Source organism: Centroberyx gerrardi, chromosome 20 (assembly GCF_048128805.1).
Source record: "Centroberyx gerrardi isolate f3 chromosome 20, fCenGer3.hap1.cur.20231027, whole genome shotgun sequence".
Taxonomy (NCBI): domain Eukaryota; kingdom Metazoa; phylum Chordata; class Actinopteri; order Beryciformes; family Berycidae; genus Centroberyx; species Centroberyx gerrardi.
In genome coordinates, this window is record NC_136016.1 from 8,890,306 (window position 1) to 8,907,477 (window position 17,172).

Sequence of the window (17,172 nt, forward strand, 5' to 3'; positions counted from 1 at the left end):
TTTTTAATTTTTTGTTTTTTATTTCCTGGCAGGTTAAGAAACCAGAGAAAAGCAGTCGTCACAACAGTCGACAAGAAGATACCAAATGGCATCCTGGAAGAACAAGGTAACATTGTAGTATATGGTACAATGCAAGAAAGAGACAGAGAGTGAGAGAGCAATAGGCTGGTAGTCAAAAAGTGTGAGAGAAAGAGAGTGAGAGAGTGAGGGAGACATACAGACAGATACATAGACAGGTGGGGAAGAGAGAGAAAGAGAAAGAAGTATTAAGGACACTCCGTAGGAGGCTTAATGTCATCTCTGAGTTTGTTCTGTGCAACTTTACCATCACTGGCTTGTGGTTTGGGTTTGACTTCCTGTGGTTAATGCTGTGAAGAAGAAAGCTATGACACCTAGTCTGAGTTATTTTAATTTGATAGCACTTTGACAGCAAATGTAACCTCTGTATATACCAACTCTGGTGCTCTGTAGTGACCTGTGCAAACACCACTGCACTTATCCAGCTGCATTATTTTAATTCTATTCTAAGAGCTGATTTGCGTGAAGTATGATGACAGCTATTGGACTTTAAAGGAAGCCACACATCATAAGGACTTATGAGTGTTCCTTTAGGAAGTATTTTCTCATCCGACAACACAATGGAATGCACAGAGCAGGTTCCCACTGGTTGTGTTCTTCCAGCCGCCTGATTGGAATCTAACTAGGATATGGCTTACTCCACAACACAGAACACACCCATCTAGCTCTAACAAACACTGGATGGATTTCAAGACATTGACTTTGCTACTAATGACGTTTTTTCTAAACACGGCACATGGCACGCTTTGTATTCAAACAGGAGATGTTATATTTCCTTTTTACTGGAACAGTTTCCTTTACTGTACTGTGACAGAATCACACCAATTATACAACTGGGCAAGGCTGGGTATAATTCACTTTCAATTCAGGAAGTAGACTAAAAATCTATTGCTATAAGACAGTTCTTATTTTTTTATCAGCTCTTTGATTCCTTATTGGAGTTGCTGTGTCATTAGTAAGTGCAGTTTTGCTGTTAAAGTTACATTTTTATTTTATTAAACTGAAAGTAAAATGGTCTCAGCCATGTTAAGTGAGGGCACAGTATCTACAGTCTTGTGGACAATGTATTGTCAAAACTGTCTTAAACATCAAATGGCATATTTCCCATAGTATGGTTTTCCCTCCTGACCATCTGTGTGTGTGTATGTGATTTGGTGTGTGTTGTGTTTTAGAGTTTGGATACAGTGCTGAGTCGTTATACACAACTTTACCACCAGGTCAGGTATATAGGGTGGAGGTATCAGAATCCTCATGTTACTAACACTATCTAGTACTTTTTGACTTTTTTTCAAATTGTGAGCTCTAACTGAATGCCTAGTTGGGTGCTTACCAGAGATTTCCATTGAAAAACCTGCGTACAGGGTGTTGTAAGTGGCTTCTCCCTGGGGTCTTTTGGTTCTCTAACAACCAGTGATGTTTAGTGATGATCATTGAATACTTACACTGCTACGGGCTTCTCCTTATGTTATTACTGAGGTGCTGTCCCTTGGCGAACATGCGACAACATTTCAAATCATTCTTTTTGATCTGTGATGAACTGTTGTTAAAGTCCTCACACAGTAGTTTGATAATGTGATTGTCTAAATGAAACCCAATCCTCTTTGTACACGTCACTTCTCTGAACCGCATTCACTACAGCATAACACCATTATAAGATTAACTTCATTTTTTAGTACAATCGTAAAATACTGAGCTGATCAGCAAAGTTAAATCAATTGTGACAGTGGAGTGGCACTCCCGCTATTAATTTTCTTGAGCACAAACGGTATTTCACCCTTATTGCATTAAACTTTATCAGCCCAGTGGGGATGATAAACTCTCTGTTCTGTCTTAACCCCACAGAGCAACAGACGGTGGTCCTTCTGCCCAGATCCCCTTCAGCCACGAAGACCTACTTCCCCCTCCCAGTGGACCACCTAGAGGAGGAGTACAGGCTCCGCTCAGCAGACGATGGCAAGCTCTTCAGGGAGGAGTACAATGTGAGCGTCCCCCTCTCTCCTCTGTCTGAAGCTTAGGGCGACAGCAGCATGTCGCAGCACAGAGTCTTCTGTATTCTGCACAAGTGCTGGAAGTGCTGTTTACTTCTAATGTGTAGGGTTAAAGTACTTAGTTGTTGTGGAGCCAATACCCCAAGATTTATGGGATTGCTGAAATATTGGAACGTTTTCTGTTTGGATGTTTGTTAATTTTTTGTTAAGTGTGGTTAAATACATTATGATTGGTTGATTTTGACATAGACTCATTTGAGACACTATACTATGGCAAGATCTGCATGTTTTAATTTAGCCATTATTTAACCAGACAAGAAATTAAGAACAAATTCTTATTTACAATTGGAAAAATTCTAATAAAGTGATTTAGTAGTAGAAGTAGTAGTAGTTGTAGTTGTAGTACTAGTAGAAGTAATATATTATTTTTATTATTGCTATTATTAATTTAACAGGGAGACAAGATACAAAAGCTAGTAGTTGGCAAAAGGCTAGAGGTGGGCCAACCTTCTCAACCGATAGAGTAGCATGTAGTCCTCCTTCAATTGAAGTTAAGACATAAAAAATCTCCAAAATTACAGTTACAACAACGATGTGCAAGGTGTTCACACGTGAAGAAGATTCCTACCGTGACTTACCCTGTGTGTATTTTAGTATTCGGGAAAACTACATGAGTCATGTGTGTGTCACACAGTCCATGACACACAGACATGAAAAATACCCTTTTACCTATTTCTGATTAGAATTGAGGATCTAGGACGGTTGGAATAGAGCCTCAAGTGTATGACTCAGGATCCATGTAACACATAACAGTGTGAATATTTTCAGATGGTTTTTCAGCACAGACAGAGGAAGTTCAAGTTCTCTGCTTTTAACGGAGGTCTACTGTAGGTAGGAGAGGAAGTGCCTATATCGAGGCTGAACAAAGCACAGCATAGAATACAATGCACTGGTCCTGACCTGCAGAACGTCAGCCTGATTGATTTTCAGTATTTGAGGGTGTGTAACCAGTAAAACAGCAGTAAAACAGTAAAAACACGTGTTATGGGATAGTTACTAACTGGTATGTTGCTGTCATTTTGTGTTGCAGTCCTTGCCTGGGGGTTACACCCATGGAACATGTGAGGAGGCCAATAAGGACGACAACAAGGAGAAGAACAGATACCCCAACATTCTTCCCTGTGAGTGTGTATTCTGACTGCCATGCAATAGAAAATACATTTTCTCTTGACTCACACCCAGACATCACAGTTTCCTGTACGTGTGTGTGTGGGTGTGCCTTTTCACCTCAGTGGCTCCTCCCTCTCTGTGTCTTGGGGTGAGATAGATTCACACCAGCAGCTCAAGTATTCATTCGCAATGAAACAACACTTCCTCATCCTCTTTCCTTCTTCCAGTTCCCATCACTTACCTTACTCCTCCTTTATTTTCTCTGTAGAATTTAATTTCAACTACGCATTCTGATCCTCATTGCTCTCTATGAAAATAAATGGGGTCATCTGTTCAGAAGTTGTGTATACCCTTTTCCGATTTGTATTTTCACCAACAGATGACCATTCCAGGGTGGTGTTGTCTCAGCTGGATGGGAATCCCTGTTCAGACTATGTGAATGCTTCTTACATTGATGTGAGTTATGCTTGAAATCTCTGTTGTTGTTATTTCATCATTTTAATGGGCTGGGCCATTAATCCACTATGCATAATGGAAATGTTAGTTCCACCAAAACAAGAACTCTTGTCTTATTAATGAATGTTTTGCTCTACGATTTGACAGTGCAATGTCATTTTCATTTTTACTAGGGTTACACGGAAAAGAACAAATTCATAGCAGCACAAGGTGAGGCACACTGTATTCGGAAATGTATATCATCATGTTGCGTAATCCTTGATATGAAATTTCATCCATTGGGAAATCATTTGATATTCTTTTGTCCCTCAGGTCCAAAAGAAGACACTGTGGCAGACTTCTGGAGGATGATATGGGAGCAGAAAGTAGCGACTGTTGTCATGCTGACAAACCTGAAAGAAAGGAAAGAAGTGAGTGATTTTCAGCACAGTCGCTCCCAGCGCCACAGCTGCTTCTGTAGCTGATTCTGTGCTTTCTTCTGTGGAGGGGGCGAGCAAAAAGTCGAATTTCTCCTTTGGGATTAATAGAGCATCACAAAAAGATTTGAGAAGATTTGTGCTTGGAATAGATTTAACTGGTCACGGTCATAGGGGGAAACCGTGGAGTTTAAGTTAAACTCTTCACCTCACACCTGTAATCTTTCCTTCTTTTTCTGCAACAGTTGCACAATCTCTTTTCCCTGCATGTGAACCAGAACAACCTCACTTAACAAAGAGGCTAGAACAGAGAGAGGAGGGCGAAAAAGATCAATAAGAAGAGAATTGGCGAGGAGATTTAAATCAGCATGTGCCCAGGTTGAAATCAATAGCCACATAATGTGTAATAAAGCCCTCTAAGGCGGTATCATAATTACCCAGCCAACTCTTATTGAGTGGTTTCATCCCTCTTACTGACACTAATCTAGACTGACTGGCTGGGAAATTGAAGCCTATAATTTGCACAGTGTGATTTCATAACGCTCACCTATGGTCAAGTCATGCATTTGAATCATTTTGTCTCTTGAAAGGAAAGTCCTTGAATAGATTTCAGAGGCAGGAGCCTTTATAATGTGTGGATCGCTGTGTGCTGTGTGACACCAGCTCAAGGCTATCTCACTGGGAATCTTTCAGAGGATGTTGCTGCATTTTCTCCAACTTCCATACACTCCTGAGTATATTCAGTCGCCAGCATGTCATAGTCATGTGAATAATTATGGCTGGGGCGTGTGCAGGGTTTGTATATATTGAGTCACAGCTGTTCTCTCTCCCCAGGACAAGTGTTATCAGTACTGGCCAGACCAGGGCTGCTGGACCTATGGGAATGTCAGGGTGGCGGTAGAGGACTTCACTGTCCTGGTGGACTACACCATACGCAAGTTCTGTGTACAATATGTGAGTTTCACCTGAGGATTTTACTTGGAGGTTCAAGTACAGCCAGTTGGAAAATGTATGTGACAGCAAAATGTATGGTGTTTGAGGAACATTATGTTGTATCATGTGTAGTTCAATGCCTTTTTCATAGTGCTAGTCTAGACAATACCTAGCATCTTTTTAACTTTCAACTTCTGAAAGAACTCTGAAAAACTCAAAGGATACTACTTTAAATAATGGTCCCTGTTGAAAAAAAGAGTCATAAAATATAGCCAGACTGAGGCTATTGTGTCTGTTCTGCTCCAGGTAACACTGCTAACTCTGTTTCTTTATCTTTGTGTCTGTCTATGTCTGTGTGTTTGTGTCTGGTTCTGTGTCTGTGTGTAGCAGGCCAGCGATGCCTCCAAGACCCCCCGGCCCGTCACCCAGCTCCACTTCACCAGCTGGCCGGACTTCGGAGTTCCCTTCTCCCCCATCGGCATGCTCAAGTTCCTCAAGAAGGTCAAGACGGTCAATCCGCCCTTCTCCGGGCCCATTGTGATCCACTGCAGGTACCGGAAAGAATAGCAATTCAGTATTTATCTTATTTTGTTTGGGTCCATGTACTGTATGTGCATTCCAGTGGTTTTGACCGAACGTTGCTTTTAATGGTTTCAATTACTTGTGTCTTTGGAGACATACAGTATTATGTTTTGGTTTAAACATCCTCTTTGTTTCTCTGGAGACAAACACATTTTCTAGTATGGCCGGAAACATTTGGAACCATTTAGAGTGACTATAGTAGTAGACTTGTTTACTAATACAGATGTCTTTTATTCCTCTTGTCATCAACATCGTGACTGTCATGTCAGAATTATGGCTTATCCCTTTGGTGGTGTGTTTTGTGTCTCCGCAGCGCCGGCGTGGGAAGGACAGGCACCTTCATCGTCATAGATGCCATGATAGACATGATGCACGCAGAGCAGAAGGTTGATGTGTTTGGCTTCGTCTCCAAGATACGAGAACAGCGCTCACAGCTTATCCAGACAGATGTGAGTTGGCGATAGCACAAGTTCCCAGTGCTCTATCATCTCGGAGGCGCGGCATTACATCAGCACTTCACAGTTAATGCGAAACACACTGATAATGTTCCTTTTGCAGTATAAATTATCCCTCTGATGTGTGTGTGTGTGTGTGTGTATGTGTTCTCACCCCAGATGCAGTACTCGTTCATCTACCAGGCCCTGCTGGAATACTACCTCTATGGAGACACGGAGCTGGACGTGTCGTCACTGGAAGGACACCTGCACAAACTGCACAACACCTCCGCCCCGTCTGACCGGGTCGGCCTGGAGGAGGAGTTTAAGGTAAGACCTCTCATGTCACATACTGGCAAATGACAGATCACATCTTATCAGATATCAAGACTGCTATACCCCAAATGTTTATCTCATTGTAGCTGGGGACACAAATTGAGTAAATATATTTTGACTTCACAGCAAACTTATTACTGTCAATTTAACTCACTGACAAAGCAACACTATGGCAGTGTTTCTTTAAGTCCACACCCATCACAGTTAATTTTTAGTTAGTTAGTTAGATAGTTTAGAATAGCTGCCCCAGAGCCATATCAACTGTATGAGTGAACAAACAACACTCCAGTCAACACTTATTAATCCTGGAAAAAAATATATGTTTCAATGGGCCACAGCATAAAAAAAGGCAGTTAAAACATAAAAGAACTGGGAACATAGAAAGATGCCCACAACCTTTTTTGGTATAAGAACCAAACCCTAAGCCTTATCACTCAAAGCAAAATCAAGCACTGATAATAAAACTCACTTGTTGTGGCCTTATATGTGCAGTGATAAATTTTATACAGTTTGACTGTAAATACTAAATGTGATTTGTAATCAGCAGCTTCAGTTGTATCATTGCCCTACTTGGATATGTGCACAAAAGGATAGTGAGCGCTTGCAGGTTTGTAACATTCTGACTTTGCTTGCTCGGTTCCTGTCCAGAAATTGACCAACATGCGGATAATGAAGGAGAACATGAGAACGGGGAACCTTCCTGCCAACATGAAGAAGAACAGAGTCCTGCAGATTATTCCATGTAAGGAAGAAAGGAGCGTATGAGAAACCAGGATAAAGAATAGAACTGATTGTGTGCCTTTCCAATAGATTGCGTCAACCAGAAGTATATCACTCATGGCAGATTCTGACCTCCAGATTATATTGTGTCTGTATCCACATTTAGAATTTAAATAAGAGATTTTATCCAATGCTGTGCTCCACAGCATTCAGTTGCTTTCATGTTTCATTCTCATTCATGTTTCTCAGAAATAGAGCGGGGGAGTCTATTGCACTGTGTTAGCCACTCAGGGCACTTTGTGTTACCTGATACTCTGTGAAACTGTTTATGAGCTGCTCTATTCTGAATGGTGCTAAGGGGTTTCCTGCTCAACCTCTGTTCTAGATGACTTCAACCGAGTTATTCTCTCCATGAGAAGAGGACAGGAGTTCACCGATTACATCAATGCATCTTTTATAGATGTAAGCACTTTACATTTTATCACCAAATGGCTTCCTTCTTACATTTATGACCTTAATAATTCATAGACATTGCTATTTATACTCTTTACTGGACCTATAAAGGTGATGTAAACTATGTGTTTGCTGTGTCTCAGGGCTACAGACAGAAGGACTACTTCATCGCCACCCAGGGGCCTCTGTCCCACACAGTAGAGGACTTCTGGAGAATGGTGTGGGAATGGAAATGTCACTCCATTGTCATGCTCACTGAGCTCCAGGAGAGGGAGCAGGTAAGCTGCACATAAGTGATGATTGCTACATTGGCTGTTTTATACACTGCTAGTGCTTCAACAGCACCACCCACTAGGCATTTGAAGAACTATACACCACAATTATAAGGATTCAGAGGATTATAAGGATTCTTCCTTTTTCATCTGCTATGATTTCCTCCTGATGTTTCAAAAATGTGTTTTGATGTTAGTTCATGTTGGTGAATTTAAGAAACAAAAAAGGAACCACTTTGCAATATTCCAGATTTTAAGGCAAAAATGCCACAGAATATTTATGCATTTAAGCTGATGAAATGATAGTAAATTTAGCGTCATCTCTTTCTGTGTGCAGGACAAGTGTTTCCAGTACTGGCCCACAGAGGACTCGGTCACCTATGGAGATTACACAGTAGAGATGAAGGGTGACACTTTGTGTGAAACCTTCAGTCTACGAGACTTGGTACTCACCTTTGGCCCGGTAAGCAAATTAACCACACACTATAAAGACACAACTTTAAGTGAGGTGGCGATGCCACATTGCATTTACCAGTGCAACACAGGATCAGGGTAAGAGGGCATTTTTTGCCCCCTTGATCTGACTTTTGGAGCATTTTGGTCCTTTGTGAAGGAATTGAAATTATGAATTATGAAATTATACATTTGCATTGGATAATGGCAAATAAACACTCAATTTGTACCACTAAGATTTGTTTTATTTTAAATCATAATACCATCACATGAACACAGAAACAATCAGAGACAGGCTGTATGCTTAGTTGTTTTCTGGTCAAAATCGCTCAATTTTTCCTGCCCGGAATGCACAGGAAAGAAAAAATATGTCAACAGGGTGAAATGCAAAAGAGGGTATTTCTAATTATCGGGGCATTTTTTGACCCCTCATTTTTAATTTCACATGCATTTTATGAACTTTTAATGGCACTTTTGCCTCGAGCCTCCATTAATTTCTGACCTTACGCAGGATCTGATGTAACTTTCTCTTGTGCTATAAAACAAAGAGAGTGAATACCTACATGTTAGAGGAAAGGTGGAGTGGGTAAGAGCAGTTATATCATTGGGATTATCATCTCAGATGTTTGATTGAATCACACCCACAGCACCTCCTAAGAGGCTTACACTGCACTGACATTGCACCTGCCATTAGACTTTCATATAGCCCTAGTAAATCATATTTGAAATGTATTATGATCTCTCATCTCACCGTGCGTTTCCTCTCAAAGGAGAAGCAGACGAGGCTGATCAGGCACTTCCACTTCCACGGCTGGCCGGAGATCGGCATCCCAGCCGAGGGTAAAGGCATGATCGACATCATCGCCTCAGTGCAGAGGCAGCAGCAGCAGTCTGGGAACCATCCCATCGTCGTGCACTGCAGGTACGGCTCAAACCCCCTCGTCTAGTCTTGGTTAACGTATGGAAGCATGTATGACCACTTACAGACTGAAGTAATGTCTGCAGCCCAGATTATTTGTTTATTGATAAGGATTCCCAGTAGCTGTGCACAAGGGTGTCAGCTATTCTTCCAGGGGTCCCTCTAAAACACAATATACATCCAAAACATATGCACAAAGTTTAAAACCAGATACAATAAATACATTAGGACCACTTTGTCATGGGCCACAGCATGAAAGACAAGCAGAAATGTTAATAAGATAAGTCACATTTGTACAGTAAACAATGACAAACAAAGGCTAAGGACAAGCTCAAACAAACAAAAGTGTGAATGAAATACATATGCAAGTATAAAACATGTAGAATTTATTTGTTTATTTATTTACATTTGCTACTGGCCTTAGCTACAATAAAAGTGGGTAAGGAATTCCATAGTCAAATGGCTCGATATACAGCTGTTGATCTGAGCAGATTAGATCTTGGTGTGATTCCATGAAGAGATTTATTCTGACACTCGATGTCAGTATCCTGCTCTTCCTTGCAGCAGTGTTTTTCTGTAGCGTTGCATAAGGGCATACTGTGTTGTTATATTTGTCTCGTCTCCTCCTGCTGGGTTTCTGCCTATGACAGCTTAAAACAATATATTTTTGTATTTGCAAGCCACTGTCGACGCTTGTATTAATCTCCAGGGGTTTCTGTGTTTGTGTGTGTGTGTGTGTGCTGCAGTGCTGGTGCGGGGCGAACAGGTACGTTCATTGCTCTGAGCAATATCTTGGAGCGAGTCAAAGCAGAGGGCCTGCTGGACGTGTTCCAAACTGTGAAGAGTTTACGCATGCAGAGGCCTCATATGGTCCAAACTGTGGTAGGTATCAGAAGAATTTGGTTATAAATAATCTAACCTGCCAAAAGAAAAATGTTGGGAATTTAATATTAAAGCTCTGTCAATTCTTTGCATTCCTTTGGTTCTTTTTGATTTATGCATTTTGGTGGAGCTGCAAGGTTGCCATAGGTTTTTTTTTTTTACCAAAAGAAAAATGTTATAAATGTATTGTTCTAACATGATTTATTTTGAGTGGAATTGAACTACAGGTTAGTTGACCTAATTGTTCTTTTCTGTTTTGTTTTGTTTTTTTCACAGGAACAATATGACTTCTGCTACAGGGTGGTACAAGACTTTGTTGACATTTTCTCAGACTATGCCAATTTTAAATGATGAGATTTGCCTTAAACATGATTTTTTAATGTTGTTTTCTAAAGCCGTTTGTCAGTTTTATGTGTTTCCTTAACTTGGTCAAATGATCTTCTATTTTGCTATGCACTTGTCCTACCATTAACTAAAACGCCATCCTCGCTGTAATATACTGTATGTCAGTGGATGAAAATTGTAAATGCTAAAGTCAGATTAATAATGTATATTTCACATCATGTATATTAATTATTTTATCATGAAGTGTTGTTTCAACCTTGGTCTCTTCATTTCAGTTTTGTTGTATGATACTGTACTTTAAGTTTAAATGTTTATTCTAAGTGTTATTTTGGATTGACCACACGTAATATTTTTAAAAGCTGTAGCTATTGTAAATGTATTTATGTATTGTCAGCGACCTTCCATTCTTGCATTTGGAGAACATGATGGGGATGTTAAGATATTTTTATTTATGTAAACAAACATTCTTACATTTATTGACGACTTCTATCTGAGATTAGAGGTGATTTTGGAACTATTTTTGATTTTCCTCAAGTTAGATGCCCATTTCGAATGTGACACTTTCCAATGGAAATGTTTAGAAAACATGCATCACTTCAGCCATAATGCAGAGAACATACCTATATGCAATGGATACCAAGTTGATGATCCGGGGTTGATTTCCAAAACTGATTCAGGCAAGACATATCAGAGTAGTGAAAGACCATTAAAATGATTTTGTACCTCAACAAGTGGTATGCAACTGCACATAACATGGATCTAATGTTACTACAGTCTGCCTTTTGTCTGTAGACAACAGCTAGTATTTTGCTACAATGACTGCACATTAAAAAGCACATCTAACTAAGCCTTTTTCCAAGAATTTACAATATTCAAGAATATGTTTTATGGTTGCTTTATATATATATATTCTAGATTAGAGATATATTATTGCATAAATCTGTGCCATATGAACTTTTATAAGACAACTCTCTGAGTTGAAGGTCAAAGTTAATAGCTGACAAAAGCAAAAGGTAAGCGTAGTAGCTCAATTTATAGAAAGATGCATAAATTATGAACACTGTAATCCTTTATTTCACAATATCAAAAGCTATCTAAACAAAATGGCATTTGGTAATCAAGCAAACACATTATAGTCAGTACCAGTTCCTACTAGATGCCCAGTGAACATCTGGAATTAGCATTTAAACAGCAACATTAGGTGAGTCTCATAATGGTAATAACCCCAATAAATACCAGTGCTGCTTCATTGCCATCTTAAATTAATGCCAGCTTTAACCAGGGCAAACAAACCTCTAAAACATCCAGGGCCAAAAGAACTCTATATTCCAGACCTGGTTCAAATAGTATTTGCAATTACTTTTTTGTTTGTTTTAGAGTACATTGGTGTGGTTTGCCACGTAAGACAACAAAATCAGTACTACAATGTTTAAACATAACATTCATAGGAAAGTATCTGAAAGTGAAGTTGCTTTTCTGTGCTTGACAACCTACCTGGCAGTATGTGCATTCCTCCTGAGGCAGTAACCCCACTCATCTGGTACTCCATGCAGGTTCAAGTATTAAACCAAACATGACAAATTATTTGCAAATTCTATTTTACCCAGCTCTGCTCTATTCCTCAATGAAATATGTGACTGTGTTGATAGTGTATGTTATGTAAATACAACCTGATGAAGTGCTAACATTGTGAAAGTCGCTGAACAGGAAGAAACTGTTTGTCAAGTGAATGGACTTGTCAGATTATTTTTCTGTGCTATCTGTCTGTGAGAGATGTGAGGTGCAGTGCAAGAAGAAATTGGGATTTAGCAAACCAGCCCGAGTCTATTTTCCCTTGGCTTCATTTCTGCCGATCCCTTACTTTCCAAAAGACTGAGGAGGGACTGTTTAGGTCAGAGCTCTTTGCCTTTGCTCTCTCTGTGAGTGATCTGTCTCTTTTTGGATTCTCAATGTCTTTTAAATGCAGGTTGCAATATTAAATTCATTGGAAAATGCATTGCGAGTCATTGAATGGGTTTTCATTTAGATGTACTTACCACACTTTCAATGCCATTATACAACAGCTCATACATATCTTTGATAGTTGTGCAAAGTTGTTATGGTTTTACACAGATTGTGATTAATAGTTTGGCCAACAGAGGGCAGCATGCTTCAACCTACAAACATGAGGGATTCTTTAGTCCGAGGCCTTTTGCCTTCCATCTTTAAAGCCCATGATATACAAGCCATGTAGGCCTAAAACAAACAATAAGATTTTGTAGATTACAATACATTACCGATGACAATTTAATTAATCCTACTTGCCAATCCCTATTCCTGCTGAAGAAACTGCCTATCTATCTTAACTAAAAAAGTATATAACATATATATAACACAGCCTTAAGAAAAGATGGTAGTTTAAATAGTTCTATACTGAACTGCCATTACTTGAAGAACCACTTTAACACGTACAGTGGGTTCTTCACTGTGCTTTGAAGAATCGTTTCTGGTTAAGTACAATACTGAGCTGTTCCAGGACCAGTTGGCTTTTCAGTGCTTCTGTACTTAACTCCAGCAACACTGTTAAAGGTCATGTTGAACTGTTGTCTAACGGTCTGCCTGCAACTAAACTAGCCACTGGTCCAGTTTCACATCCCACTTAAACCTACAATAGACTATCTCTGCTGTACTAGATATTAACTGAGTAATTTCCACTGAACAAGATGGTACTATTACATCACTGTATCTAGGCAATTTCCACACAAAACCTCAACAAAAGGGTTGTAAACAGCACTAAAAGCAATTACTTTATGATTACAAGACAAACAAATGAAAAAAGCACCAGTTTTAGAATGCCGCGACATGTGAGAAAAGGATTTTCAACTTCTAAATCTAAAATCTAAATGTATGCTTTTGATAGATAAAGGTTCAATCCAAGCAGTAAGGGACTAAATTTGAACTATTTTTGCCAAACAATCATGTTTTTCATCTGACAGAGGAACCCCAGTGACAAAAAGCTCCTTTGTGGACAATTTCCACTTCCTCAGAGACCTGGTGCCATGGTAACAGTCCTCAACGGGTGGAGCTTTAGCCCAGGAGAGGTCAGCATGAGTGAAGAGGTCATATGAATTATGTATTGACCCTAACCCACTCCCTTATTTTGATTGACCCCTTACTTATTTTTCTTTTCATCCACAAGGCCTCCCATTTTCCTTCTACTACAGTATGGAACATGGGTTCCCTCATACATCAGCAGGGTGGCCTGGTAGCTGCCACTGCACTCTGACCTCTCTGCTCCAATGCATGTATGTGTCGAGGAAACAGATTCACGATTACACTGTGCATAACACACAAAACAAAGCAGTTTAAAAATATTTCTGTCCCACATCGATTCACTTCCTCTATCACTTTATCCAAAGATATTCGCATTCCATTCACTTTCTGCCAAACATAGAAAGAACTCAAAACCACAGACATACTGGCCTCTGTGGGAATTTGTGATTTGGAATTGCAAAAACGTATCGTAAAAAAGTAAAAAAGTATCATAAAGTCAAGTCAAGTCAAGTTATTAAAGGAGTCATTACATATAAATCAGATTTGTCAAAGGCACATGAGTTCAATCAGCCCGTACACTTGACCCCGATAAAACACTAATCTTTTAAGGAGTTAAGAACCAGAAATGTTTCAAATCAGCACAATTTAATGCAATGAACAGTCAAACCAAAGTGCCAATTGGTGCTTCTTGCTTTGACTCACAGTTTTTCATCAACTCACTTGCACTTACCCACAAGGCATTAGGGAGGGTCTGACTGTAACTGTATCCTGACGGTCTCTTAAATTCTCTTTAAAAGTGAACGAGATAAAGATAGGAGTGTCTTTTTGAAAGAATTTCATAATAAGATGTATTGCAAAAGTGTGGTTACTAAGAATGTGTGTACCTTTTTCTTGCTCTTCACCATGTACCACAGCTTTTCTCTTGTCTTGACTCCGTGTGGCTGTGTGGGAAAAGAGACTGACACAGGGTGGAACGTAGATACTGTACCATTAATATCCTAAGAATGGACCGGAGATCCTGTCCGTCTGTCTGGATGTTATCTACTACACATCTCTGCGAGTCCTCACTGACTTGATAATGACTTGATGTTAAATTTGTTCTCTCCCTCTCTCTCCCCCCCTCTCTGTCTCTATCTCACTGTCTCATTCTTCTGAGTCTTCTGAGTCTTACTACATTAACTACATTCTCAACAGACATTTTAAGACTTACCATAACTCAATCAGACAGCTCTTACCAGGGTGTCAATGCAACGCAAGAGCCAAATAAATGCATTACACATGGTATCCTATTCCTCCCTTGTTCCATCGGATTTCTGTGCTTTTCAAGCTACGTTCCAACTCCAATGAATGAACTGCTGGGTTTAGCCCCAAAAGAATGAAAACAAAGGCAAATGGCAAGAGAGAAGTTATTTATAACCCTTATGCATGTTATACTTAGGGTATGTTGTAGGGCTGCTCACTTTGTGTCTCACTGAACCAAAAGGTGACAAACTGCACTCTGATGATTCTCTGTGAGTAATTGCACATTTCCTGGTGCAGAAAAGACAGCTCTATAATAATATAAAGGTCTATTGAGTGTCAAACAAAAGTCAAACAAACTTGGGTCATTAAATAAAATAAAATGGGCGTGCAATTCCTGGCTGTGCATCTTGATGATGTCACAGATTAGAGTGAGTATGTGAAAAACATACATGAATTCTCTGAATGTGTGGCATTCCTCTTTAAGAGGTCGCCATGGCTCAACAGGAAAACATTCAATATGAAATATTGTTGATGTTGTGGTTGTAATTAATAAAAATGTCCGCTATAACTAAAAGCCCTCTGGGTGTCAATCGGTGGAAAAAGCCATCAAATTAAATGTTTGATTTACTGGTTGTCATGGTTCCATGGTTGCAGACGGAGTATGTGATGTAACAAACCTCATGAGTCTCGCTTGCCCACCCTCTCAATTCCCGTCTCCTCTCCTCGCTTCCCCTGTGCTTCCCCTCTCTGTTGCTTACCCTGTCTCAGTCTCCTGTCTTAGTTTCCATCCACATTGTTGTTGATTTTGAGGAACTAAAAGATCTGTTGTTGCATCAGTAAATGATTCGCAAAATGAGGAAACAAAAGGAATTGTGAAGAAAGTTCCGGTCCTCGTGAGCCGGTGTCCTGCAGGTTTTTGTTCCTCCCTGATGGTTAATGAGACACAAGTGGTCTCAATTAGACACAGACCAGGTGCGGCTCATTAACCACCATGTAGAACCAAAAGTCTGCAGGACACCGGCTCATGAGGACCGGAACTAAAGAACCCTGCCCTAAACCCTAGGTACTCAATTACGGTTCTCGAGGGTTGATGTCCTGCAGGTGTTTGTTCCTCCCTGGTGGTTAACGAGCCACAGCTGCTCTGTGTCTACCTGACACAGGTGTGGCTCATTAACTGTCAGGGAGGGACAAACACGTGCAGAACACCGGACCTCGAGGAACATCCCCAATCTCCCACAGGTCATGCTCGCAACCAATTTAGCCACGCGATATTATTCTTCATAACATGCTCCTTCTTCTGTCATATCTGAATTATTAAGTATTATTCATTAATTATTTGCACATTCTGTTTGACCCAGCTGTGCTCTATTCCTCAATGAAATTGTGTTGATACTGTATGTTATGAAAATACAACTATCTATCTATCAAGTGATTGGACTTATACAGTTTTTTTTCCTGTGTCTGTAAGAGATGTGAGTTGCATTGAGTTGAGATGTGAATAACATAGTTGTCATGGTATGGAGACAAGGATGTCCATTATTATTACTGTAATGGCAACATGTTAAGTCTGCCAGTAACATGCCATATGCCATCTGGTGGGACGCTTTTATTCAAAGCACCTCACAGTACCACAAGGGCAGAAACTGTTTGCATGGCTCACCCTGTGGAAAAACCAACCTAACCCTTGCAGTTTCGTCTGATAATTGTCTTCACACAATCTGTATTAAGGCACACAGAGTGATCAGTGCTCATTCAGATATACATATGATGACAGATAGTTGTGGAGGACTATCTGGCAGCAAACTGTGATGATTTGTGCTGTCCAGAATGTTCAGTGACCCAAAGAAAAATGTTGTTTAGTGTTGAAGCATAAACAGAAGTGGGTTGTGAGTGTCCTGATGGTGAATTTTGCAGCAACCCGAATTTGATTAGAATTGAATCGGAGGCGATGTTCCAAATTGATTAATTTGTCCTGAAATAGATTAACAGCCAAGATGGGTAGATATTCCATATGACTAATGAGTAATGATTTACATAACAGATGCAAGCTGAAGGACAAGACAAGGCAGGTTCTAAATGTTGTTCAATATAACTGGGGGTTATTTTTGTCTTTCCCGTGTGCTTTTCTCTTCTTTCACTGCACAACATCTTGGTGGCTTCCAAGCAAAATAATTCCTCTGTCTGAGGGTCCTACCATAAAAAGACATTCTTCCTACCCCACTCGTACTGATTGTGCTATACACATCAGTATGCACACTGATCACATCCCTATATTAGCTGTTTTCTGCTGATGATGAGATTTCCCTCATACAGTACATGTAGCAGTGCTGCACAACAGCAGTTTATAGCAGTCAGCTATCGCTAGCTGGTTGCAGCATACTCCAGTGTACAACTGACTATATTGGTCTCACCCTGTGGTCATGACTCAAAAACAGACAAGTCTTTGTTTTTTAGCCTTGG

At 40.0% G+C, this 17,172-nt stretch overlaps 1 protein-coding gene across 3 annotated transcripts in view; it reads left to right on the forward strand.

The window, feature by feature from the left end:
• The window catches only part of ptprea (protein tyrosine phosphatase receptor type Ea), a 53,086-nt gene extending 40,653 nt beyond the window's left edge, over positions 1–12,433 (forward strand). For 2 of the 3 annotated variants that reach the window (XM_071907940.2, XM_071907943.2), the window contains 17 exons: positions 33–106; positions 1,921–2,057; positions 3,157–3,247; positions 3,616–3,692; positions 3,866–3,902; positions 4,005–4,102; positions 4,943–5,062; positions 5,429–5,592; positions 5,937–6,072; positions 6,238–6,387; positions 7,042–7,135; positions 7,499–7,575; positions 7,710–7,844; positions 8,176–8,301; positions 9,062–9,213; positions 9,957–10,092; positions 10,369–12,433. In XM_071907940.2, the coding sequence (XP_071764041.1) occupies positions 33–106; positions 1,921–2,057; positions 3,157–3,247; positions 3,616–3,692; positions 3,866–3,902; positions 4,005–4,102; positions 4,943–5,062; positions 5,429–5,592; positions 5,937–6,072; positions 6,238–6,387; positions 7,042–7,135; positions 7,499–7,575; positions 7,710–7,844; positions 8,176–8,301; positions 9,062–9,213; positions 9,957–10,092; positions 10,369–10,443 (1,879 nt within the window). In that variant the 3' untranslated portion in view covers positions 10,444–12,433. Of the gene's footprint in view, positions 1–32; positions 107–1,250; positions 1,296–1,920; positions 2,058–3,156; positions 3,248–3,615; positions 3,693–3,865; positions 3,903–4,004; positions 4,103–4,942; positions 5,063–5,428; positions 5,593–5,936; positions 6,073–6,237; positions 6,388–7,041; positions 7,136–7,498; positions 7,576–7,709; positions 7,845–8,175; positions 8,302–9,061; positions 9,214–9,956; positions 10,093–10,368 lie in introns of all 3 variants that reach the window. The other variant, XM_071907939.2, reaches the window with a different exon arrangement.
• Positions 12,434–17,172: the final 4,739 nt, after the last annotated feature.